At 46.1% G+C, this 25,325-nt stretch overlaps 2 protein-coding genes across 4 annotated transcripts in view; one reads left to right on the forward strand and one right to left on the reverse strand.

Moving 5' to 3' along the window:
• Positions 1 to 335: 335 nt before the first annotated feature.
• Positions 336 to 7,267, reverse strand: CISH (cytokine inducible SH2 containing protein). The gene is made up of 4 exons (XM_056501380.1): positions 6,942 to 7,267; positions 6,406 to 6,528; positions 1,686 to 1,909; positions 336 to 1,209 (listed from the first exon to the last, which is right to left on the reverse strand). The coding sequence occupies exons 2-4, from the start codon at positions 6,450 to 6,452 to the stop codon at positions 707 to 709; spliced, it is 774 nt and encodes a 257-aa protein (XP_056357355.1). The 5' UTR covers positions 6,453 to 6,528; positions 6,942 to 7,267; the 3' UTR covers positions 336 to 706.
• Positions 7,268 to 14,696: 7,429 nt separating this feature from the next.
• MAPKAPK3 (MAPK activated protein kinase 3) overlaps positions 14,697 to 25,325 on the forward strand; it is a 45,861-nt gene continuing 35,232 nt past the window's right edge. Inside the window, exons 1-2 of one of the 3 annotated variants that reach the window (XM_056501382.1) lie at positions 14,697 to 14,773; positions 15,474 to 15,823. In XM_056501382.1, coding sequence (XP_056357357.1) covers positions 15,599 to 15,823 — 225 coding nt within the window. In that variant the 5' untranslated portion in view covers positions 14,697 to 14,773; positions 15,474 to 15,598. Of the gene's footprint in view, positions 15,113 to 15,170; positions 15,360 to 15,473; positions 15,824 to 25,325 lie in introns of those variants that run through there. The other 2 variants (XM_056501381.1, XM_056501383.1) reach the window with 2 other exon arrangements.

The raw sequence follows: 25,325 nt of genomic DNA on the forward strand, positions 1-25,325 counted from the left end.
TTCCTCAAAGAAGTCTCCTGTCCACGTGTGATGCAGCACACATCTCTGGGAGCTCCCACTGTGCTCTGAGGTTGATACCCTCTGTAGCTAAGGAAGAAAAAACAAATAGTCTTTACCTCTGTAGAGGTGGGTCTGGATACAGTCATCTGAGTGTCACATACCCCAGAAGCCTAGGAGAGCTTGGATGTGGACTCCTGTAACCTGTCATAGGGACAGGCTCAAACAGAAGCTGTTTGGATGTGAATCCAAATCAAAATTCCCACAGAGCTTTGCCTGCCAGTTGGCTGGGAGCCTTTATGCTATCTCTAATTCCACAAAAGAAACAAAAAAACCAATAAAGTAAAAGGTGCTTTAAAAATACCATGAGGAGAGAAACTGCCATGGAAATAAATAGCAAAAATAACAACGTTAACATGTCCGGTGTCACAGCAGCTCTGACATTCAAGTAGTGTGGCCATGCCCACAGAGCTTCTCACAGCCACTGCCGGCACGGCCCGAGGGTCAGAGCTCAGCTGCTGCCCCGCTGCTCACTGAAACAAGCCACTCCTCCCTGGGGCTGGAATGGATGTGAAGAGAAGGGAGAGGAAAGATGGATGCAGTCTCTGCCGACAATCAGGCCTTGGCCGTGCCCACCTCCAGCGGGACGGAGACACCGAGTTCTCGCGGTCGTGTGTCTGTCATTAGTGCCTGAGAGAGGAGCCCCAGCTCAGAGCTGGAAAGGATATTGCTTCAGGTACTCGGCCATGCGCCGGGGCAGCGGCAGCTGCTCCGCCTGGGCCGTGCACTTGTTGATGCGCAGGCGGCACAGGTGCTGCAGGCTGGGAAGGCTGTCCTTGCGGCACAGCGGCCGCAGCAGCTTCAGGTGCACGGCAGCCGCCGCCATCTCCTTCTGCAGGGGGGGCAGAGGGGCGGGGGGCGGGTAGGGAGCCTCGCTCTTGCTCTCCGAGGAGCAGGACGTGACGTAGTGCTGGATGAGGCTGAGCACGTCGGGGAAGGCCAGGATGCGAGGCTTGGACAGGTAGTTGGAGTCCAGGCGGAACCTGCTGTCCGTGTACTCGATGCGCACGTTGGTGGGCCCGCGGTTGGTCTTGACCGACAGCGTGAACAGGTAGCTGGGGTGGGTGCTGTCCCGCACCAGGAACGTGCCCTCGGGCATCTTCTGCAGGTGCTGCTTGGCCTCGCTGGCCGTGATGGAGCCCCAGTACCAGCCTGCAGAAAAGAAGGTGTTAGGGAAAGAACGTGTTATAGGACTGGCAGCATATTTAGGGAAGCCTTGAAGACAAACACATTCGGGGCCTGGGAAGCAACCAGAGCCAGAGTTGGCAAGACCTTCAGAAATAAAGACCAAGTTCTAAGGGTTTCCTGCCTATGCTTGCCATTGTTGTGCTGGGGCTTGGGATGAGGCTGGCTGCTGCTGCAGCAGCTGCAGTTTACAGAAAAAAAGCAGCCTGCTTTTTGCAATTCCTTCCCCCAATTCAGTTACAAAAGATAAAGCAATAAATTAGTTCATTATATAAGTTTGTAGAGACTGCAGATACACTTGCTGTGTGCACAAGAGCCAGCCATGGCTGTGACAGAACCAGGATCCTGTCTGAAGTGGGATCAGGAACTTCTTCCTGGTGCTCAGATTGTGGAGCTGGGTCCCTGCACCCTTCTGACCCTGTGGCTTTGCAATCGAGTCTTACCAGATTCTCGCAGGTAGGAGAAGGTCTTTGCAATGCACAGAAGGTCTTCTTCAGGGTCCCGTGTCTGAGGTGGGTTGCTGTCTGGAACTGGAGCTGGAAGGGCAGGTGCAGATTCCTCCTGGAAGGCCATAACTGGGAGAGGCTGCATGATGGGCTCTGACAATTCCTCAATGCCCCTGAGTGACAGGCTCCTGAGCTTTTCCTCCGCCAGCAAAGGATGAGGTCTGAAAGGAAAGGCACACTCTGCTATTTCTCCTTGCCTCCAGATCAGTCACAGGGTCTGTTCAGTGCAGGCTATGTTTTACAAACAGATTCTCAGCACCATTGTTTGTGAGAGAGGCAAGGGAGGAGGAAGGAACACAGCTATAGATGAGCCCTTAGAAACAGGGAGTTGGCCTCTTTGGCCTTATAAAAGGTGGTCAGTCTTACCATTTAGGATGTTTTTAGATTTTGCTTTGTAGTGCATAGTTTCAGGGGCAGTAAGGTTTATAACAACATTATGGCTTTGTTTACATGATTACAATATTGGAGCATTTCTGTTTCTGCCAGTGGGATTGTCATTTGCTACAATATACTTAGAAGCAGAATTGGGAATAGCTTGGGTTTTGTCCTACCAACTTTCTGTTCAAGGATGACCTGATCCTAAATGAATTTGTCAGAACTCAGATGGTGTAGGAGAACAGTTTTAGCCAAGCCTGAGCACTACACCCACCCCACCATTCAGCAGATGGATGAAGAGTCAGTGTGGCTGTAATCCCTGCAGGACTGCAGGAGGAGGCTCTGCCATGGCCAGGCTGCTTGAACATGTGTTCCTCTGTGGCCTAAAGTGGTGTAGCTATTCAGCATCTAAATGCATTACCAGAGAGCCTGGAGCTCTCATGGGTCATGGGTGCTCCTCCTCTGCAGCAAGGAGATTCCTAAAGGAAAGCAGAGCTCCAGGGGGAGGATGGATGTCAGAGGCCAGGAAAGCCTTCATTACAAGACAAGCTCCTGAGCAAAAATCAGTTTCTGTCCCAGTGTGTGTAGGCTCTTTGCCTCTGTGTCCCCTGTCCTGCTGCATGTCCTGTGTTACATCCACCTGTCATCCCCAACACACCTGAGATGTTCTTTCAGACACTTTAAAGAGAAATACACTCAGTCCTCAGTGTGACACTGCCACAGCCCCCCTGGAGCTGACAGTGATGGCACAGGGTGCAGCCACCTCCCCACATCACTGAACAGAAGCAGAAGGAGACTCTGAAGTCTTAAGTGCTTCCTCTGGATCTTCCTCCTTCCCTGTGCTCTATGTGAACAGGGACACTTCAGGTACATAAAAAAATGTGCTGTGAACTGATCTGCACCGGATGATAGCTGCACTCCACCACCTCAAACAGCTGAGACTCAAGTATGGGACAGAGAACAAGAAGGGATGTGGGAAGAAAGTAGTTTAGAGACAACCTGAAAGCACCTTCATACCTTGTAAATGAGAACCATGATCAGTCCATATCTCTGCATTTCTAAATAAACCATGGAGGTTTGGAGTAGGTTTTGTAAAACCACTGGTAAATTTAAATCTACAGAGACTCCTTGCCATTGCAATACATAGCAAACCCCCTGCTATTCTGTTGGGGGAATTTAGGGAAGAACATTCTTTCTTTTTCCACATGTCAAATCACATTTCAGAAGCAGGATACCTGCTTGGCTTTGATGGCATCTAAAACATGTTTCTTAATTTATATTAGTGGATAGAAAGCCAGGCTGAATAAAAATGACTGCTGGCTCTTGTCCTCACCAGGGACCCTTGGTCACAGAACCTGCATTTTCAGGGGCTTTTGTACATCTGGATATATTGGAGATCATTGTTGGGAATGCTCCAAATTCTCTTTTAAATCCTCCTGGAGACACATTTATAGGTGTTGAAGGCTCCATTTTTCAAGATACTTGCATGTCTCCCTCTTAATGTCATGGTTTTCACAAATGCCTAGCTACCTGTATCCTTGGGGAAAGGAGATTCCCAATTCTCCATTACCCCCCTTTTTGCACAAGGAAGCCCATAAACCAGCTCAGCTGCTTGCAGCACGGTGCAAAGAACACCAAGGTCATGGATCTGATCTCTATACACGTCATTCAGAGTTGGACTCGATCATCCTTGTGGATCCCTTTCAACTCAGAATGTTCTGTGATTCTGATCCTTGTCTATTCTGAACCTAATTACCAACTGGTGCTGTGCAAAGAGGGTGTTTGGGGCCTGCTGGCAGAGCAGTGTCTCTCATACCAACTGTTCCCTGAACTGAAAATGACTGTGACTGATACTAAGGAAAATCAGTCCCGCACCACTCACTCCCTGGAACTCGAGTACTGCAGTCCAAGTGCCAAATCTCTCTGAACTTATTTTCTCCTGAACAATTTTTGTGGTCTACCCTTCCAGAAAGGTTTGGAACATAAAGAAAACTTTCATAGCATGGAACTTTTTTTTTTCTTTTTATATATCAGCTTCAGAGAGGAAATTAGGAATTGGCTGAGAGGTGAGGAAGGAAGGGAGAGATAGCAAAGCTACACAGGGAAATGTCTGCCACGAAGTGGGAGGAAAGTTGTTACTTTCAAGGGCTGTACCAGTTCACAGTTCAGCCCTCCAAAAACCACATCAGCTATGTGAGTTTGTCAGTAGGTTTCTTTTACAGAGCCCATGTGCTTGAGATGTGTTTTCCCACTGTACTCAGGCTCTGCTGCCTTACACTTTGTGCCACATGAGACTGGACGAGCCCAGACCCCATGCAAGCATTGTGGGGATCCTTCCACCACAGCCAGAGAAGGGCCAGGCTCACACCTTTCCTATTTTCCTTCTATACACCAGCCTTATACCCCTACAAAACCTCCAAATGTGGCTGTAGGCTCAAAGGAGCACGGTAGAAGAGAGAAGGATTAGAAATTTTGACAGACTGGGAGGTGCTGGTGTCCTAAACAACTTTGTACGTAGGTTGAAGAACGGGAACAAACAGAGCGGCTCTGAGCACAGGAATGGGAGAGCAGAGGGATCAGCAAGTAATGGCAGATACAGCTTTTAATGCAAGAACATCTGCAAGAGGGCTAAGAAGAGTTTGCTGGGATAAGGACAGGTTGAAAAAGGCTTGCTGACATGAAACAGTCAGCCCTTTGGTAGGGCAAAGAAAGGATTTGCTAATAACGCTTGTAAGAGAGAAAGCAGAGGAAAGACATGGAGAATCAGGACTGAATAGAGCAAAGTGTTCGAACAACAGCTGTGAGGAGGAAGCAAACAACCATATGAAATTGGGCATGTCTAGCTGGCAGTCTGGGTGCACTCTCCAGAGAAACAGCAAATGAACTTGCCTGTGCTTTGGCAATTAGTGTTTCAGAAAGCCTTGGAATGGCAAGAAAGTTCAGGAGAATCAGATATGTCTGACAGCATTTAGTGTTGGCTTTGTAGTTACTGTGCTGATAAGCTAAACTTGGTAACAGTATAAATACTACAAGAAAACGTGTGGAGCTGCTCTCCCTTCCATCAACCACATCCCAACACTCCAGTGGGAGCTTGGTCTGAATAGGACGGCGAGTAGGGAGTACAGGATGTATGAAATCCTACAGAATAATGAAAATGGAGCAATAAATGGTCTTCAAAATAGACATTAAAATAATAACATCTACACATCTGGCTCCATAATAAGTTCTTGGTGGATAAGGGAAGCAGTAGCTCTAGTATGTTGACCCTGGAGAAAAGCTTCAGATAAGGGTTTCCCAAAGGCCAAGCTGAAAACTGAATTCCCTTCACCATGGCTGTAGGAACTGCAGCTGCAGACTGAAAATAAGAGTGAAAACAAACCCCCTTGCGTAGTAGGAAATTGGTGGTAAGCACGAGCTCTCCTTGCCTGTGGAACAGATTCTGGCGGGGGGGAAATGGCAGAAAAATCCCCATGCTTCAGTCATTGCAAGCAGACAAGGAAGATTTCACTCTGAGGAAAATCCACCATACAGCAGATTGGTAGGAAAATCTGACATGATGGCTCAGACTGAAACAAATGCTCACAATTTCCAAGTACGCAGCATGTGTAAAAATATCAGGTGATTCCTGCACGCCAGGTATTCCTCTGCTGAAGAACCAAGCTGGTCACAGGGACACTGAAGTGCCAACACATCAGTACTGATACCAGAGAAGGCATTTGGATGTCACCTGTTCTCCTGAAGGCAGATGTGGAACTATCCGTGTACCCCTTGTGGCTTTCACTCTGCAGAAAGCTGTGTATATGTACATACACAAGCTTACACAAAACTGACATGAATATAGCATATATATCTCCTTAGAAACAGACCAGAGCACCTAAACTCCAGAGAAGCTTTTCCCTGTAAGCAGTTTGATTCCAGGAGGACTTTAGAGAGTGCCTATGGTGTTGGGCTGGTGACCACACTAGTGCTGCGTCCAGCGCTCGGAACAACACACTCCAAGTTATTCTTACTCTCCCAAAGACTGTGACTACCATGTCGTTTTTCAGCAGTAGAAAGCACGGAAATCAGGAATACTTTATGGCTCTGTGATTTTGGCCTTGGAATCTAAAACACAGACACAAAGGACAGACACGTAGAGCGCAGCATTCGGCCAGCCAAAGTCATTCCCATTCCGTAACAGTCACACATGGCAATACACACGAGCAGAAAACCTGTCCCAGAGAACCTTCCTAATTACAATTATCAAAGCACAGCTTCTCACAGAAGGCTCAAAGTATCTTACCCCTGAACACAGAGGATCATGTCACTCCCGGACCAAGGGAAAAGCATTAGGTCTTCAAGAAGGTGGGAAATGATTTCTCCTCTTCTTGCCTTCTTTGCTTCCCCGAAGCAGCAAGTTCAGCCTCTAGTTGGGGTTCAAGGCGAGAGAAGGCTGGCGAGTCCCAGCAAACCCCTTCTGCAGGTTGTTTCAGACACAGCAAAAGCCAAGCAGAAGACAAGCTGTCCTATAGAGACTTCAGCAACTTTGGCCAAGAAAATGCGTGCACTCTCAGTGCTTTAGAAAAAATAATGTTTTTGTTCTGCTTTCCAGAAAACAGCAGCAAAAAAATAATTAAAAAATAACCAGAGAAAAAGGAAATTACATATATTTAAAGAGGAACTGATCTTCCTTCAGAGCACTCTGAAATAATAATAAATAGGTACCAATAAATAAGATCTCCCCGAGTAGTGCGGGAAGAGCCGGAGCAGCGACCTGTCTCAGCGCTGGCTCCGCAGAAATGAAGCTCCGTGGAAGGAAAAAAAAAAAAAAAGACAAACCTCCTTAGTAATCTTTTGTGTGTCCCTTTTAATCTGTTCCAGGAAGTGAGGGATTCCTGGAATCGTATTGTGTTCGCATCACTCTTCTTATATCAGCCACGAGGGGAGGGGGGAAAAAAAAAGAGAGAAGGTATAAATAGCTGTGTCCAACACAGCCGCGTCCATGCTGCCATGGCCGGGGAGGGAGAGAGGGAGGGAGGGGAGCGGAGCCCTCCTGGCGGGCAGGCGAGGGAGGCAGGGAGGGGATGAGGGAGGGGAGGGGGAGCCGTGTGGGGCCACCGCCGCGCGTGTTCGTGGAAACGCCTCTGATCCATTTCCAAGAACTTTCCAGGAACGCGGGGCCGGCGCTGCCAATGGGCGCTGCCGCCGCATGCGCGGGGCCGGCCCGGGGCGGGCCCTCAGCGCCCCCGGCTCCTGCCGGCCCGGGGCGGGTCCTCAGCGCCCCCCGCTCCCTCAGTGCCCTCCGCTCCTGCCGGCCCGGGGCGGGTCCTCAGCGCCCCCGGCTCCTGCCGGCCCGGGGCGGGTCCTCAGCGCCCCCCGCTCCCTCAGTGCCCCCAGCTCCTGCCGGCCTGGGGCGGGCCCTCAGTGCCCCCCGCTCTGCCCGGCCCGGGGCGCGCCCGCAGCGCCCCCCGCTCCCTCAGCGCCCCCCGCTCCCGCTCTGCCCGGCCTGGGGCGGGCCCTCAGCGCCCCCCGCTCCCTCCCGGCCCTGTGCGCGCCTTCCTTTCAGCTACCCGCACTCACGGGTCCTTTTCCTTCCATTTGTTTCTAAGCATTTGTAGTTTTGGTGTCATTTCATGCCTCCCCGAGCTGGCGGCGCCTCTCCGGGTCGCTGGAGCCCCGGTGCAGCGGGGAGGGGCAAGGCCATGGGGCTGGAGGGGCAATTTCCAGTGAAATCTGGGGAGCAGAAGGAGGGTGTGCTGCAGGCCCTGCTGCTCTGGGCAGCGATTGTGTGGTTGTCATGCTGCACAGGTTGTTTTAAAAGGGTTGTCTTGGTGGCCTGGGAGTCTCCTGTGAATCAGGTATCAGCTCTCCTGGAAAAGGCTACACCATCCCTGTTTTGTCCTGCATTTATAGAACAATGTCGAGTTAAAATCTGGCAACCTACGAGGAAATATTTCGGTTTCTATTAGGGTTATCGAAGCTTTTATTTTAGAACACTTTATAATAAAAGCTTTCCTTCCACGAGTTGCCACCTCTTCGCTTATTAGAGATAAGAGAGAGTGAGAGTAGTCTGTCTACCACCTCCATTGGAGTAGGCTGAATACCTAAAACTGTGGGTAATCATTTTGCCATTCAGATCATTCAGAAGTGGATGGGGCCGGGAGCAGAGGGGAAGGCAGGATGCTGATAAGGGCGAGGGCAGAAGGGAACATCCTTCTAACCTCATGGGCATGAGCCTGAGAGCAGGCAGGCTCTGCTCGGCTCCTGACTCAGCCTTTCACTGCCTGCAGTTTCATTTGGCAGCTGCTCAGCCTCCTGCACGCTTCCATCCCTTCTGTGTTCTGAATCAGGGGCAGTGCAGTATTGAGTGCTGCTAATAATACCCAGCTAATAATACCCAGCGAGGAGAGAGGTGCTGAGGGCCATCTAAGTATCCTGATCCATCCACCTAAGTACTCAGGGCCTCAGGGGGTGGGAATGTCAGCCTGCGGGCACTCCTTGACCCGTTTGCTTCTGAGCCTGACATGCTTCAGCTCCCAATTCCTCTGAATGTGTGTAAATTCACAGGGGAGGCGAGGGGCTGGCGGAGGAATTTCAATCCTCACCTTTCCCATGCACATCAAGCACAACATTCAGAATGTCCCTGGCTCAGGGCTGCCAAGGACACCTGCGTACCTGTGACCCTTCACATCTAAATCCGAGCTTGTTTAAGCCTTCTGTCGGTGGTGCAGCAGCACGATGCATTTGAACAGATCCGGACTACAGAGGTGAGAGCAGCTCTTGTGTCCGGCAAACCACAGTGAGCCTGCACATTCAGAATGTATTTAATTGGGGAGACGCTGAGATCCCAGCTTGGCGCTCCGGTAGGAGCGCTGCAGCCCGGCGCCGGCAGTGAGGAGCTGTCTGCATCTCTTTTTTACTTAGAATTGGGCTCCATCTAGTGATCCTGGCCTGGAGGAGGTTTTTGTGCAGGCTCTGTGCCGGGGGCTGAGCAGCCGTTTGCATCTCCTGCACAGTTCTCAGTTCTGTGCAGAGGAAGCATCCCCGCAGGAGCGGGCTCTGCTCCAGCGCCCCTCTCGCTCTCCCGCGGTGGTTTCCAGCCGCAGGCACCGGACCCGAGCCGCGCTGCCCACGGTCCTGAAGGACCCGGAGGGGTGAGCAGGCTCCGAGTAGCTGATGGGTGTGCGCATCCTTGCATTTGCATTGGAAACTTCTTTAGGGGACCACCTCAAAAATATTCAGGCTAATGTCTGGGCTGTTTTATCTAAAAAATCGGTGATCGGTTTGAATTCAAGAGCGCTCAGCACTCATGAACGTTGTGCTCATTGGCACTCCTCGGGCACTAGGCAATGCCCCAATAGGGGAACAGCACGGTGTGCCCGATGTGCCAATGTCCCAGGCCCTGCACAGTCAATATAAATTGCTGCCATTCACACAAATTGGTTGTTTAAACCCGGGTTATATTCATATAAACGTCTTTCCAGAGTACTGTCTTGAATAATAAGGACATTACAGAGGCAGTAGCAAGAAATACTGTTGAGTGATATATTTGCGTGCTAGGCTTTAGTTATGAAAGATGTCAAAGAAAGCTCAAAGCACGCAATAGTCAAGGAAGAAAATCCAGAAACAGTGAGGCCGTTAGTCCCTCAGCAAGGTTCACTGACACAACAGCACCATCTGCTGCTAAATGTGTGCTTGGGAAAACCGCTGGCCAGAGCTCCTTCCCACTGCGGGTGTTACGCGGCTTCTGCTGAGCGTTCGGACATTCCTGTGATCTTCTAGAGTTGGTGTAAATGAAAAGTGACATCCAGAACCGTAACTCCTGAGAGGGATCTGTGTGCCTTGGGACTGGATTTACCTTCACCAGTAGATGGAAAGACTGAAAGTGTCACGCCTTTGGTTACTGCCTGGCCCTTCCCCCGAGCTGTAGTTGAAGGAGCCGCACTGAGTCACCCAATGTTACCAATAACAAGCAGCTGTTCCTTGTTTGGAGGGGCCAGCTCATTATTCGAGTAGGACACACCAATTCCTGTGATCAGCAACAGGTGGTGCGTTTAATGTTGTGGTTCTGGCTTCCCAACCTTGTGAGTAACAATGGAGGAGTCTCCAGGGTGTGGGTGAGCTGTGCCATGGATACAGGGACATCTGAGCTGGCTCCATGAGAAGCAGGGTGTGCAGAAAGGAATGGGTTTCATTTCAAGCTGTGGGGAAATACCCTGGGTTATTATAAAGAGCTCAGCATATTTATTGTTCCAAGGCTGGTGGCACATGGTGACCTGGAAGGTGATGGCAGTGTGGCATCTGTTAGGAGTTCTGCTGCTTGATTTGAAAGCTGCAAAAAATTGTACTCTTGAGTGGTCTGGAAGGCCACCCCAGGACTACCAGGCAATGCTGTCATGCCCATTGGTTGCAGAGTGTTCCAATGAAAGAGATTAATTTCTTCTGCTCCACTGCAGCATAAAATGAAGCACCATCTCTTGTAGACAGATTAGAAGGTTTTTTATGCTTTTGATTTATGATTCTTCTGTGAAAAAATGGTGGGTATTTTTTTCCTCTGTCTGCTGAAAGGCAAATGTCCAGCAGATATCTCTCTGACTCCCCCATCAATGAGCTGTGGATGAACATGGATGGAGCCTCCCAAAACCTTCTCAATGACCAAGACAAGGTATCTGTAATAGGGTGTCTGAGGCCAGGCATAAAAAAGCAGCTTTCCTATCCTTGTCTGTATTTCTATAGGAAAATATCTGCTATGTGCAGGTATGTGTAACGTGGAGGAATTAATCTTGTGGAACAAAGTCAGGTACTAGAACAGGCTCTCCAGATGGTGAGAGTGGAGTTCTTGAGACTTCCCTTTCCTTAACTAGGAGCTGTGTCATAGCCAGAATTTTAATTCCTCCTGGAAACTATGCTATAGTCCCATGGACACAAGGACAGAGGGTGTTCAGAATAAGAGAGAAGTTGTTCTAGCAACAAAGCATCAGTAAAGATAATTGCCTATGAAAGAGTTTTATAAACCTGGTTTTGTGTCAGCCAGGAGAGAAAAGAGCCAGGCTGTTTGCTGATGAGCTTTTTGAGTTTGGTTTTTTTTAATGCCTTTTTGAGAAGTCTGAGACAGACACCTCCAGAGCAGAGCCAAAAGACAGGCAAAAAAAACATGCATATAGTTTGTGTTTAAGACCTCTGTGTACATGACAGACTAAACTAAAGATTCTACAAAAGGCTGCTTTTGTTCTCCTTCATATCAAAATATTACTCTGTAGAGCTGCCCTTTCTTTCTTTTAATATCACAGATGCAGTTTCTGAAGAACTTCCTGGGGGATTTAATAAGGTTGTTGCAACCACCCAACCAGACAAAGCTGTCTCCTCAATTCAACCTGACAGTACAGAGGATTTTCTCTTTAGTGACATCTATGTCATGTATCTTGTGACTGTGGATTTCTCATAACAGCAAAAAAAAAAAAAAAAAATAGAGAGCTGTTACTCAGACAAAGCAAAGTTTCAGGAAAAAAAAAAGTCACTGGCTCTCAGCTGATAATTTCTTTATCACAGCTGATGGGATTTGCATGAGACATTGCTATCAAAGGGCTGACCCCCAAGTAAATCACTTTTGTATACAAGGAAAGGGAGATTCCTGTACCATTCAGGTATCATTCCTCAAGATATGCCATCCCACAGAGAACATTTGATGACATCAGCTTTCCTAGCTCTCCAGATGATGGCAAACTCAGTTATTTAATTTCATTTTTATTAGGAAATGAGACATCTGAAAGTCTGAAACGTCTTTGATCCCAGTTATTGAATCGCTACAGCACAGCAAAGAGGCAGTGAAAATACCCAGTGGAACAGCCAAAATTAACCTTCTCTGTTTAAACAGAGTGGTGCTGTCTGTAAAGCAGGTATCTGTGATATCCAGACATGATAAAATTGGGAAGAACGTATTCAAACTGTGTGCTGGCTAAAATAAAAACTTCACCAGGTTAAGACAATGGTTAGAGGAAAGGGGCTGCTGCCCCAAAGTTTATTGAAAGAACAAGACCTTAACATTTGCTGTTTTCTTCTACATTTTGGGACAAAGCAGGCATAACTGAGCTATACCAAATTCTCTTTTGAAATTTAAGTTGTTCTGTGTTGTTGCTGTTGGGGACTTCTGGTAAAAATAGGATTAATGTTTAATTTACAGTGTTAGAGATTTTTGAGAAGATGAAAGAACTTTTGCTGTAGTGGGCTCTTAGGCTGTAAACTATTACTGCTTTAGGGTTTGGGGGTTTTTTTATTTAACTTCAAAAAGCAAACATCAATCAATAAATAAAAACATCTGTTTTTGAATGAATGAAATGAATGAAAAAAGTCCCCTGGCTCAAGGAACTGCAGTGAGCCTGCACCTCCAGAGGGTGCTAATGGAGCTCCAGCTGCCACAAGCACAAAGAGAGGCTTCAGGAGCTGTTTTTTATTTTGTGGTCACCCTTGTGTAGAGTGAGGCTGTCTGATACTTGGGCCGATGCTAGAAATGCTTTTTAGGAGTTTATGATGGTTGAAATTAGCAGAGGGTTGAAGTAAGGCCTTATTAACCATGACTCACATTGGGTTTGTAGGTGTTTTGCTCTGTTTAAACTTATTACTGGCTACTGGTAAAATGATGAACTTTGCCAAGAGCATATCCAGGCAACATCAGGTGGTGAACCCAAACAAGCTTTTTAACCACTGAGATACCCCTCTGACTAGAAAAATAAGGTTTGTATCCTCCCAGCTTAACTCTTCTCATCAGGAGATGGCTTCTAGCTGAGACTTGTGGAAGCAACTAATTTCACACATTGTGTCTCATTCCTTCATCTTTCCTCCTTACTTCCATGCACAGCTTATTTTTTTAGAAGCTCATTCTTGTAATAGAAAGAGTCATAGTTTCTTAATGAAATTCCTTACTTCTGACACACTATAAAAAATAGCAACCCCTTAAGTAGACATCTGCTTGGAATTTTTGCAACATTTAATACTTCCCATAATAGAGCCATAAATTGCCTTCTAGCAGCTTCAATGTGCTAGTCAGCGTAACTCCTGCCTGCTCTGGGCAGCCATAGGCTTTTGAGTGAGAGTTACATGGAAAGATCCAAAGCAGGGCCAGGAATGGGAGCTACAGATGGGTTTGAGCAAGTATGGTTTTCAAATTTAAAAATGCAGGAGAGACCAGAGAGATGTAGAAGTTTCCCGAAAGGTCTGGCCCTCAGTGACTGAGTGAGGACTAATTGCAAAGGACCTGTTGCAAAGAGAAGGAAGTTACCATCCAGGACAAACAGAAAAGCAAAGGCAGACAGAAGCCTGGGAAGGAAAATGAGAGCAAGCTGGTGACCACAGAACCCTGTTATTGAAGGTTTGCAACCTGGGAGCTCACAGTTATATATACATTTCTCTGAGACTGCTGCAGTGGGAGGTGATGCTAAGACTAAGACGGCTGACAGCTAAACCTGAAAAGATTGGAAATAGCTGTTTTCCTCAGGGATTTGATTAGCCCAGAATAGGTGAACTGAATCAGAGGACCAGGCCCTCCAGCAACTGAACTGCTGAAAGCCTTGAAGGGAAACCTGAGGCAGAATAGCTGTAGCGTCACATCGCATGGTGATGTACCGCAGATCTGCATCCTGCTAAGCTGAACTACTTTTTATTCCTTGGAGAAAGGGCTCATTAGCCCTTTTAATTATTTTCCTAACTGCTAGAACTCCAGATGTCATTATGTTACATAAAATGACAAATGTATTTTTAACTTGTAAAGCATGTGAACTTTAAGCTCCTTCCAGTGATACGAATACAGCTCCATTTCGATGCATGACTCATCTTCACATGTAGGGAAAAAAGCTCAGCATTTCACATCCCTGGAACCACACTCTGTGCACCAGTGATGAGCGACAGTTTCTGTGGGAACCATCTCTTTTAGTATCCTGACTGTGCATCCGAAAGAGCCGAGAACTACTGCCCGCGATTGGTGACTGCCTGCAGCGACAGCACCCTTTCGCCAAAGTAGTCGGATTTTTGTAACTTTTTATTGCTTTTTGTAACTTTTTGTAACTCCCTATTTGTAGTATTTTCGTAATTTTGTAATTTTTATATGCTTTAATGATTTTTAAATTTTAATAAATAAGACGGTAGCTAGGGGACGTAGGACAGCCACAAGCCAGTTAGATAGCTCATAGTAAGTAGGGACAGGACTTATTATTTCATAACGCGTCAATTACCACCCGAATTGGACCAATTTACCGGACTTGTCCAAGGTGGATGGGCCACCTTTACTTAACCCGGAAAAGGAACATATATTATTTATATGTGTTGGAAAAGCAGCCCAGCGGCTGGCGGGTCTCATTGCCGCCCGTGTGACTCAGGGCTCGGAGCGAACGCGGCGACTCTCGCCTCCCGGAGCAGCCAGCGGGAAGGGCCGCGAACCCCGATAAAATCATATCGTGTTCACATCACCGCCCCAAATCACCCCGAGATCAGGCGGGGCGCTCAGGGGAAGCCGAGCGGTGGCACCCGAGCACGGGGCGCTGGGCCCGGCCGGTGCGGAGCGCTCGGGCCGGGAGGGCGGCGCGGCGCGCACCTGCCCGGGCGGCGGGGCGGACCCAGGCAGAGCCCGCCTCCCCCGCCGCTCCGGGAAGCCTTGGCTGGGGCCGCGCCGCCACAGGCAGGTAATCGAGCTCCGGCGTGGAGCTGCCCCCGCCCGGCTCCCGCCGCCGCCGATTCCCCGCTCTCCCGGCTTCGCCTCGGGGCTCTGCCGCCCTCCGCCGCCGCCCCGGCGCGGCTCTGAGCGAGCGGCCCCTCTGCCCGTGGCACCGGGACCCGCCCCGGGTCCCCCGCGAGCCCCGGGGCACCGCTGGGCTTCGGGGGCCGCGCCATGGCATCGCCACGGACTGCAGTTCCCGGGTGGTTTGGTGGTCCCTGCTCCTCGCGTGTGCGCCCAGGCAATTAAAGCACAGTCCCAGGGCTCGGTGCCTGCCCAGGCAGTGCCACTCTGGGGTTCAGTCCAGGTATTCGTGGTTCTCTTGCGTAATTTGGGAGTGTCGGGATGAGCCAGGGGACCATTGTGAGGATTTCTACCTGAAGCACTGAAGCAACAAGTGGTTGATGCAGGTTTATAAGCTCGAAGCTGAGCTCTGTTGTACAGAGTTTACAGCAGTTACTCAGTTACTTTTTGTTGCAGTAAGAGCCGTGATTTACACCTGCAGGCTGAGAGCTGTGTGTGTTGGAGCTGGGTGAGCGCTCTGTAAAGCCAAGGTGCGCTTTCCTGGGGTAACCCCGCACCCGGGCATCTCGTTAAGAGAAAAGCGGTGAGGTGGGACAGCAGCTAGTTGGCATCAATTACTAACACTTGTTTACATTTTTACTCAGGACTAAATGGCGAGCAAACGGAATGTTTGAAGCGCTGGGTTTGATTGCTTAAGAGCAGGGGCTCTGCTGAGGATACCCCACAGGAATCTGTCGGGTGTCTCTGCCATCCCAGACTCTTCCCTGATATGGAACAAAGTGAAGGTGAACAGGAATCCCAGGCAGAGAGTCACGTGGAGAGCAAGAGCAGCGTGAAATCCTTGCCTGGAGGAACAGCACATGTCAAACTAGAGATAAAAAAACACGCAGTTACAGACGACTACAAACTCTCCAAACGTGTGCTAGGGTTAGGAATCAATGGCAAAGTACTGGAGTGTTTCAACAAGGAAACAGGCCAGAAATGTGCTTTGAAGGTATGTGTGGTTTGTCTTTTTTTCCTTATTTATGGTTTAGGGGCCAGAGTTCACTCCCAGAACCCTGTAAAAGCTACTTGTTCTCTTGCTTACCTTTCACAACCAGTGATGCGTGAAGAATTTGGATATGTGGAAACTTTTGCTGTTGCAACACTGGAGCCCCAGCTTGAGGCTTTTCCAGAATATTCTGTGTCATTTCCAGAATAATATTATCAGCTGTGAAATTCTCGTGTTCATATTTTAAAGACAAAAAAGCGGGGGAGGGAACCGTGTCTTGGTGTGTTCTGGGAGAAAACTTGCTAGATTTTGAATGAACATATTATGCAATACTCATGAAGGAAACTATTTTGGGTCTTGTGCAGTGAATAGGCCTAAGCTGTGAAATACTTAAATGTTCATTGATCTTCAGTCTTTCCTCTTTTTGAAGACTTTTCTTAAGGAGCATTTCTAGTTGTTCATTTATTTTCCTAATTTATTTGCAATCCATTTACCAAAGGGTATTTCCTGGAAAAGCACTGATTACACCAGTATGGTAAGTGAGTTTAGTAGATATTTATGGTGATAAGTACCACTTAAATAAATGGAGCAATAACTATTCATTAGAGAGCATAAAGCTTACTTGCCTTTTGTTCTGCAGCTTTTAAAGTTGAAAATTTCCTTGATGTTCTTAAACCACATTATTAGGAAAAAAAAACAGCCTAAAGGAGAACCTGGATGGTTCAGAACCAGAAGACTAAAAGCAGCTGAAGTAATTTTCATGAGAATTACTTATGGGTGTTAGGGATTCCTGGCTGGTGTTAATCTGATGGGTCCAGGAGGCTCTCAGTTATCCTTCCTTTCTCTAAGCACACTCCACGTGTGCTGGGAGCTGAGTGCATCTGCCAGTGGTCAGCTGGAGGCTCTGCCAAGGTCTGGAGATGGTCTCTACCAAACAGAACTGCTGCCCCACCAAAGCCTTTGCACTGTGATAGAGAAGCCTGGAAATACCTGGCAGCTTTGGTACTGAAAAAAAATGTAATAGAGGACCTAGAAAAGCATGTAATACAATAATTTGCTGATTAATTCGTGTGTTTCCAACACTCTTGTGTACTTTATCACACTCTTTTGTATTAGCTTCACATAGCTGACTCACAGAAATTTATCCTAGGGAAACTGGAGGTTTTGACAAACAGACTGCAGGTACTGGGGTTTTGCACCTGCCATGGGGAGTGTCACATCTTTGCATCTCTGAGGTAATCCATAAATCAGGTCTTTCTGGAGTGCTAGCAACATTAATTTCTGAATTTAGCATAGGGATGATGGGTAATAGTCAATGCTGAAGCTGATCTGCTGTTTCTGAAGAGTTCAGTGGCTTTGTTGCTGGTTAGAGATCATTCATACTTCAAAGGGTTTGCAGTCATAAGAGCTGGAAGCATTTTAAAACAGAAGTTGCCTTTCCAGAGGGCAATCCAGTAGCAACAAGTATGTTCCAGAGCAAATTTTGTAACTCTGGAATGAAGTAGGAAATACATTCCAATGTATATTAGCATCTGGAAAATATTTTTTTTTTATTTTAGCCCTCAGAGTTGGAGAGAGGAAGAAGAGAATGGAAATTGCTGTCCCCTGATAGAATGTCTTCTTCTTAGTGGATTGGAGGAATCTATGGTGGAGTCTCTAATACCTGTTTGTGTTTAGTACTATTGAGTTGTCTGAATTTTTTCAGAACTTTTAATATATATTGAGGACCAAAGTTCCACTTCCCCAGTCATTACAGGTCAGCAATAGCTGATGTATCACTGAACTTACCATGTAAATGTGTTTGACATCCTTTCCCCATCCAGCTGTGGAATGTGAGCACTTTTCTTCTGAAAGGGACAGAATTATGACAGCAATATTAAGATGTTTATGAGTTATCTGAGGAGTTTGAATGGCAGATAAGTTTGCTGCTTGCACGTGTGCATTTCTCATCCATACGGGTTTAAGTGCTGAATAAAAAGTTAAACATGCAATTAAGTAAAACTGCCAGCAGCCCAGAGAGAATCCACTGCTCTCTGCAAAGATGGTCTAGTGAGAAGATTACCCAACAAGGAGGGATAAAAACTCTGCTTGCTTAATTGGCAAGAATAGAAAGATCTTTTCCCAGCCTTGAAGACATTTGCAAGGATGAAAATATTCAGAGGAAGTTTTCCCTTTGTTTCTTGTGAAACCTGAACTGGGCCACACAAGTCCCAAACCTGCTCCAGATGACACTTCAGAGCAAATCATCCAGTCAAAGCAGTTATGTAAAAGGGACAAGAAGCTTGGGAAAAAATATTTAGAAACAGCTTCAGAGCAGAATTCTCTGTGTAGGGACAACAGGGCCTTGCCACTGCTCATTCTTCTCAGGTTTTATGGCAGGGTTATCATTCACTCACAGGAATAGAAAGTGGAGGCTGATGAAGCTGTCACAGAACAAACCCAACTGGTATGACAGGTAAAAAGAGATGGAAAGACTGAATTGCAAGTTGAATGTGAAAAAAAAAAAAAAGGGATGCTGGATGGAATTTTTTCTGGAGGTTGCTTGCACATATCCATTGAGATTTATGTATATTTGTGGACAAATACTTCAGGCATGAGAGGACTTGCTGTAACCTGCTCCTGGGAAAGGAAGAACATCACTCCTGCTGCTGAAGATAAAGTGTAATAGGCTGTTCCCCTTCACATCAAACTTGCCCATTAAAGCAGCTCCTGACTGGGCAGATGGCACTGCTTTCTGCCTGCAGGTTTTCTTTTAAATGGGAACAGAGCCAGCACAGCCAGGGTCTGGATAGAAATTACTCAATGGAAGGAATTTTAGCAGAGGTACTCAAGAGGAAAGGGCTTGAAGAGGCAAAAATATTCATCCCCAGAGCCATATGTCAATCAAGCACTCCATGCTGTAATTGAGAGGTCCCTGTTGTTCTTGTTAGCCCATATCCATAATTGGAACTGGTTAAAATTTCACTAATCATTTTGGTGTGGGAAAACACAAGACATCCTTTTGGAGATACTGCAGGGTTTTGATTATTTTCCTAAAATGCTGTGTGGCTTAGTTTACTCTGCTTGGCATTTTCATTTGCTGCCCAGTTTACAGTGTGCTGTCAGCTTTGTTTCTGTTAAATTGAAATGCCACACGCATTGCTGTCCTGCTCCAGAAAATCTCATCTGGTTTCTCCCTTAGACACATAATGATGTTTTGGCTGAACAGCACTGTTTCCAAATAGTGAGAACATGGGGATTTAGAAAAGTAGAAGCATGAACAAAACTGCTGTGCAGGACTGTGGCCTTCTAGAAGGCAGCTATGTTTTGGTCTCTGTCTCCCTTACAAACAGAAAAGCTTCTCAGATCTCTTTCCATAGTTGATCCAGAAATAGCTGTCAAGTGAAGTCTAGTCACTCTTCTATTTTTATCTCCTCTCCCAGCCTGCCCCCTTCTGTTCACTTTACCTTTTGGGGCTTTGGGGCAAGTTTAACCTCCACTTCTTTAATGCTGACATCAGCCTGAGTGTTGTCTGCTGATGTTTGCACTCCTCACTGTTTTAGGGAGAGGAGGAGACCAAGATAGCTGGTTACCTGTGAGGACTAATGTGAACTCCTGGGACTTGCCTTCCATTAAAAAAACCCCAACCTACAGCTCCTTGTTCTTTCTGTCCTTCTCCCTTATTTCTTTTTTGGCACAAATTCCTGCTAAGTAGTGTCAAAGTAATACTTCAATGTATTTGGTGTTCTCCTTTATTTTTGTGAAAGATGGTAGGAAGGGCTCAGAGCTGGGATTAAGAAATAATAAGAATAGAGAGAACAGAGAGGTAGAGAGCCTTCTGCAGGGTGTTAGGTCTTCTCTGCATCTGCAGCTTCAGGATTTTGGTGGATGTTTCAGGATGTAAAAACAGTGTTACACATCACTGCCATACTATTCATCTTCTGTAAAGAGATGGTGCTTCTTTCCAGAGGGAAAGGAAGGATAATTCAGGCATAGCCACAAAACAAAGACCCTAGGAACTTCAGGAAAGCTGAGTACCTTGGTTATGGGTGCCTTGGCACTTTTGGGATGGGTAACTCCTGAGTAGCAGCAGTAAAATGCTTCTTCCCTAAGCACTGGGCTGGATGAGTACTGCAGATGCCTCCAGCCACCCAACACTTCCAGGTTCAGTGGAAGAATGGATCTGCTACTTCATGGAATTGCTTAGGTTGGAAAAAACCTTAAGGATCATCAAGTCCAACCATTAACCCAGCACATCCATGTCCCCAAGTGCCACATCTAACACACAGACCTTATCCTCTAGAATAAATAGTGAGTTAAGCCACCCCCTGCCTCATGGAAAATGTGCTGTGCTGCTGAGTGCCAGCACAAAAGTGACTGTAACTTGCTGATTTGAAGACAAATAGGCATAGCCCAAATGTTAAATAAAGCAAAAAGCAAACACAAAATTGAACACCCTCCTTGCCTTTTAGGTTTGCAGAATGTTTAGTGAATGATAGAAATGATAATTGTGCAGTAGGAGTCTCTGCTGTTACACATAAGAGTATTAGCATAACTTTCTTCTCAGAAGGAAAGAAAACAGGTAATGGAGAAAGAAAATTGTAAAGTCCTTCCCAAAATGATTCTTGGGACCCACACATAGGGCTGTCTAGAGAATGTTCTGCTTTCCATAGGTGAGTTGCTGTGGATAGAGACAGGCATTCTGCCTCAGTTTCATTTAGTCTTGAGTTATGTTTCTGTCTCTCACTCAATTTTAATGTTTCTAATTACATTAAATAGTTCTGCATGACAAAAACTAGTAGTGGGATAGTCTGTTTTCAGTTAGTTTACCCTGAAACCAGGTCATGATTGCTCACAAACAGGAGACTGTACAGTCTAAAGTATGTTTTGAAAGTTATCTAAATAGCTGGTACTTGTAAAATTTCCTGTTTGCTGCCTGATGAAAGATGATGACCAAGGAAAATGATGCAGCAGTGGAGAAAGCACTGCACACAGTCAAAGTGAAGGTTATTTTAGGCTGATGATTGCTTGTAGAATAGGAAATAGTAACAGTCTTCTTAGATGCTGCAGATTGCATTTTTAGAAGAGAATTATGCCAGATTAGGAATGAAACATTTCAACATTTTTGGCATAAGGAAGAATAATGGTGTGCTAAGCTTAGAACTGTGATGACAATTTGGAGAACCAAGTGTAATGATTGGTTAGGTTTTATCCAGGGTGAAGTAGCTTTTCTGGAATGATTGTGTTTTTCTGGAGGAAATTAGCACTTTGTACTGAAGTATTCTGTAGTTCCCTCTTACCTACCACGTTTCTTGCAGGTGTTTATGCTGGTTTATTTCATGCTCGTGGGTAAATTCAGGGTCAGTAACACAGCTTAGTTTCAGTAACGAAGTCCAGGAGCTGTGTTGCAGATCAAAGCTGGTTACAGCACAGAATATATATGAATTCAGAAGAGTTCTAGTTAAATGGCAGCCCTGTCTACAGAGGAGTGCCTAAAATATGGATAGCATCAGACTGGTCCTTGAATTTTATCCTTCTGTGCCAATCTCAGTGACTATTATGTAAATATGCATAAAATACCTAAAATAACTTCCAGTCGATTAAAAAGTGGGTCGTTTCTACTGCTACAAGAATTGTTTTTAAACCAGTGAGTCATTCAAGACCAGAGTCTTTGAGCACTTTGTACTTATTGGGGCCAGACTGGCACCTTCCAAAGTGTTAGTTGGACTAGTTAATTTTTAAAAAACAAGGACTTATAAATTTACTTTGAAGATATGACATTCTTGACTGGTCTGTTCATTATTTGAAATACAGCAAATAACTTAAAAAATAAAAAGATGGGCTCAGTCTGAAATAGTGAAACCGTACATAATGAGTTTATTTTTTTCAATGGCAACTCATTAAGCCTAAAAAGCAGAAACAGAAAGCCAAATGCCATAAACCATTAAGTCATCTTGAAAAAGCAGAACTTTGTTGATTGTTCTTTGCACCTTCTCTGTCTCTCAGCAAGCTGGCACAAGTTAGAGCCTGACTTGAGTGGCAACAAAGCTCGGGAAGATCAAGGCGTGTTCCCCGCCTTGCCAGGTTCAAAGAGCTGATAAAGTTCCAGATAAGTGTTTCACTGCTCGGGGAAGGTGCTGAAAGCAGAGCACTGGTGCTTCGGTCAGAGCCACCGACTGCCTGACACCTCCACACTGGAGCCTTCTTCTGTCTCCCCCTTCTTGCTTTAGGGTATAAATCCTCCCATTTAACCAAAGGAAAACGTCACTGATTTGTGCTAGTGGGAGGATCCTTACAGGTGACTGGGTTTTACAAAGGAGCAATATGCAAGAATTTTAAACTTAATTTGCAGCACAAGTGTACTTCAGGTGCATTTACTTATGGTGATATCATGTAGAGAGAATCCCAGGTTGGAAAAGCCTGATAACATTTGGGAAGAATCAGGTCCACACCTCAATGTCACAGCTCACCCACGTCCCTTTTTCCTTTGTGTATTTTCCTCTGTCTGTGGAGGAGTGGCCTGGCCTGAGAATAAATGTCTTCTTGTTGTTGTTTGTGCCAGTTCAGTTTCAGCAGAAAGCAGAGATTATGTTCATGCTGTGATAAATTCATGGGATGCACAGAGAAGGAAGGTGTCACCGTTATTGGAAGCAAGAGCCAATGTGAATTTGAGGAAGTTAGTGGAATAATATCTTGCTTATGAAGACTGTTCCATTTTAATCCCTTCACTGTATACAATGATTTATCTTTTTCATTTAAAAAAACATACAATCTTTGATTTATTTACACCATCATGCAGCACTTTGCATCCCTAAATATTTTTGCACTTGCTGTTGGCTTGACCCTGAAGAAGTTCCCATTTCTCATATGACCTGACTTTGTTTCCCTGTTTTGGGTGTTTCCCATGATAAATGTGTCCTTAGAGCAGCAGACTTTAGGATGGTGTGTAATACTCCATTAGCAGCAGTCTGCAGAACTTTATGTCTTTTATGTCTTTAGGTCCTGCAGAGTTGTTTGAAGTCCATGTGGCTCTTGCACTCTCCGAAGACACAGCAGCACTGGTGGGGAGTGGCAGGGATGTGGAGAGTAGTTAGCTGCTTAATTAATTGAAAAACCATGAGAACTTCTCATCAGCAGCAGTGAAAGCTGGTGGTGTGGCCTGCCTGGATTAGGGTGTATAAACTGCAGGGATTGTGGTATTTTACACAGACTTCCTAAGTACTTAAGATGATTCAAAGCTCTGTAAATGAGATTAAGCTGTAACACTGCAGCATTTTAATACCTCGGGAGTGAAGGGGGAGAGGATTCTTGCTCAGCATGTAAATCAGGAGTGCCCTCCAAGTTCCTGAATCTTTGTGACACCTGGCATTTTGCACTGGAGCTTTCATGGCCTGTGTTAAGAGAAAACCCAAATATTAAATTTGTGTAAAATTTAAATTTTCCTCCAGAGAAGTTTGCTTGCTGAATTTGTTTTAAAAACCCTACAAATGAAACAAACCACCCTGAGTGTGCCATCTTTATGAGTAATTTCAGATGATCTGGATAAGGAGACAGTTTTATTAAAGTTGCACTGTGCACAGATCTTAAGTCTTGCCAGTTCAAACTCTGGCTCTTCTCCATGGGCATTTTCCCAGGATTTTTTTTTCTTGAATACTCTCTTAAGGATGCTGGCATTCCAAGTAACAGGCCCTAAAGCAGCTCCTGGGATCTGAGTCAACAAGGGCTGAGGACAGATTTATTAACACCGTTGTAAGGGAAGAAATCAGAAAGGAATGGATTGTTTATGGGGTTTTTTGGATGGCATTTCTGGGATATATAAACTGTTTGGGAATGGCAGGGCGTGGAGCAGCTCATGATCTGCACAGCCAGGAGTTTGTTGTGCTGAGGTTTTGCCCAGGTGTGAGTCAGGCTGGGCCCTGTGAAAGCCCCTGGGTGCTGATGTGTCCCAGCCCTGGCTCCTGCTGCGCTCGGGGTGCGGCTGGGTGGAGTTCTGTTTTCAGAGGAGAGCACTTCAAAACTGGGTAGGGAAAAGCTGCCTCACACACGTGTGTTCTGTGTTGGACTCCACTGTGCTCCTTAGCCCTGAATCTGCCATGTATTTCAGGGATGAAATGTCTTTAAAATCCCTTTGCAGTGCCACAAGGCCTCTCAGCGTTCTCCTTGCCTGTTGTCCCAACACTGAGAAACACTCCCCTTTACTTGCTTAATTTTTACCAAAATTGTATTTATTTTTGGTGCAAAGGATTAATTTGTCTCAGGGCCTTATTTCATTTTCCCACATGTTGCTTTTTAGTCAATGTGGCTTTGTCAGAAGCAGTCTGGTTTCCACAGCAACGAGTTGTTAGCACCAAGGATGTCAGAGCTGCAAGGTGGGGAGGGAGGGGGCTGAGTCCTGGCTCAGCTGCCCTGCCACGGTACCACCACAACGTCCCCATTGTCTTCCTGAAGAGTAAAAGCCTTTCATTTTCTCCTGCTCTTCCCTTTCCAATCAATTTACACTCAAAATTTGACACTTGGGAGGTAGATGGGGCTTGATGGTTCCTCGATGCTTTGAAGCTTCCTGTTCTTTCAAGCCCTGTCTCTGTTCTAAGGGCTGTGTCCTGTGCTTTTTAAAGAGTTTTTCTGTGGACAAAATAGAGCTTTTGCATACATACAAACCCTACAGCAGCAGGTTTGTGATAAAGGGGAGCAGAGCACTTTTCTTTCTCAGCCATGTTCAATGTCTGCCTGTGAATGATAACACAAAAAAGTGTAAATGCTTTCACCTTGCCCAGTAAAGTGAAGCCTGCTCCAATTAAACCTGCTTGGTTGGGTTTTCCAAGGCACCCATTTCCTTAGGGTGGGAACTGAGCCTCGCTGCTATTGACCTTAGAATATTGCATTATTTAAAAGGAATTTCTAAAACACTGTTAACCTGTAAAATTCATTGCCCCAGGAGCTGAGAGGTTGTGATGCTGTGAAGAACTTGAGAGAAAACAGAGCTCTGAGCATTTCAGATGTGAAGAAACCCCCTGTAGTTTTAATATACTGGACAAATTTGACTGTGATCTTCCAGATCCTGTTGTTACAACCGATGAATACGAAACTGTCAGGATAAATAATGAAACTTTGAGCTTCAGAAGGCACATGGTTGTTTCTCTAGTGTTAAGTGTACTGCTGCTGCAGGGGTTCAACATCCTCCTGTCTAAGGAGTGGGAAATGCAGCTGTGGCCTCACCTCTGGGTGATGTCCATCCCTTGCACAATAGTTTCATCTAAGGGTGTGTCTTCTGGGCAACTTGTCTAAACTTGGGTGTAAACATAAGGTGAAACAGGGTTTTTTTGCAACAGCTATTCAAATTTATATCCTTTTTTCCCCCCTCTTCTGAAGGGCAGGGCAGGAAGGCACTTTATGAGACTTGGCCTGTGGAAATGCAGTGTCATGTTATTGAAGCTTCTTTTCAGGCATATTCTGCTCTTTATTTTCACCTATAATGTGAATTAGGGTAAAACTCAACTGCTAAAGACAGTTAAAACCAGAATCTGAA

Source organism: Oenanthe melanoleuca, chromosome 12, assembly GCF_029582105.1.
Source record: "Oenanthe melanoleuca isolate GR-GAL-2019-014 chromosome 12, OMel1.0, whole genome shotgun sequence".
Taxonomy (NCBI): Eukaryota; Metazoa; Chordata; class Aves; order Passeriformes; family Muscicapidae; genus Oenanthe; species Oenanthe melanoleuca.

Excerpts from the sequence above, each read along its gene's own strand:
- CISH (XM_056501380.1), bottom strand. The coding sequence starts at position 6,452 with ATGCTTTTCCCTTGGTCCGGGAGTGACATGATCCTCTGTGTTCAGGG. Across the intron at positions 1,910-6,405 it reads ATGATCCTCTGTGTTCAGGG|ACCTCATCCTTTGCTGGCGG; the intron begins GTAAGATACTTT and ends CTTTCCTTTCAG. Across the intron at positions 1,210-1,685 it reads CTCCTACCTGCGAGAATCTG|GCTGGTACTGGGGCTCCATC; the intron begins GTAAGACTCGAT and ends TCTTTTCTGCAG.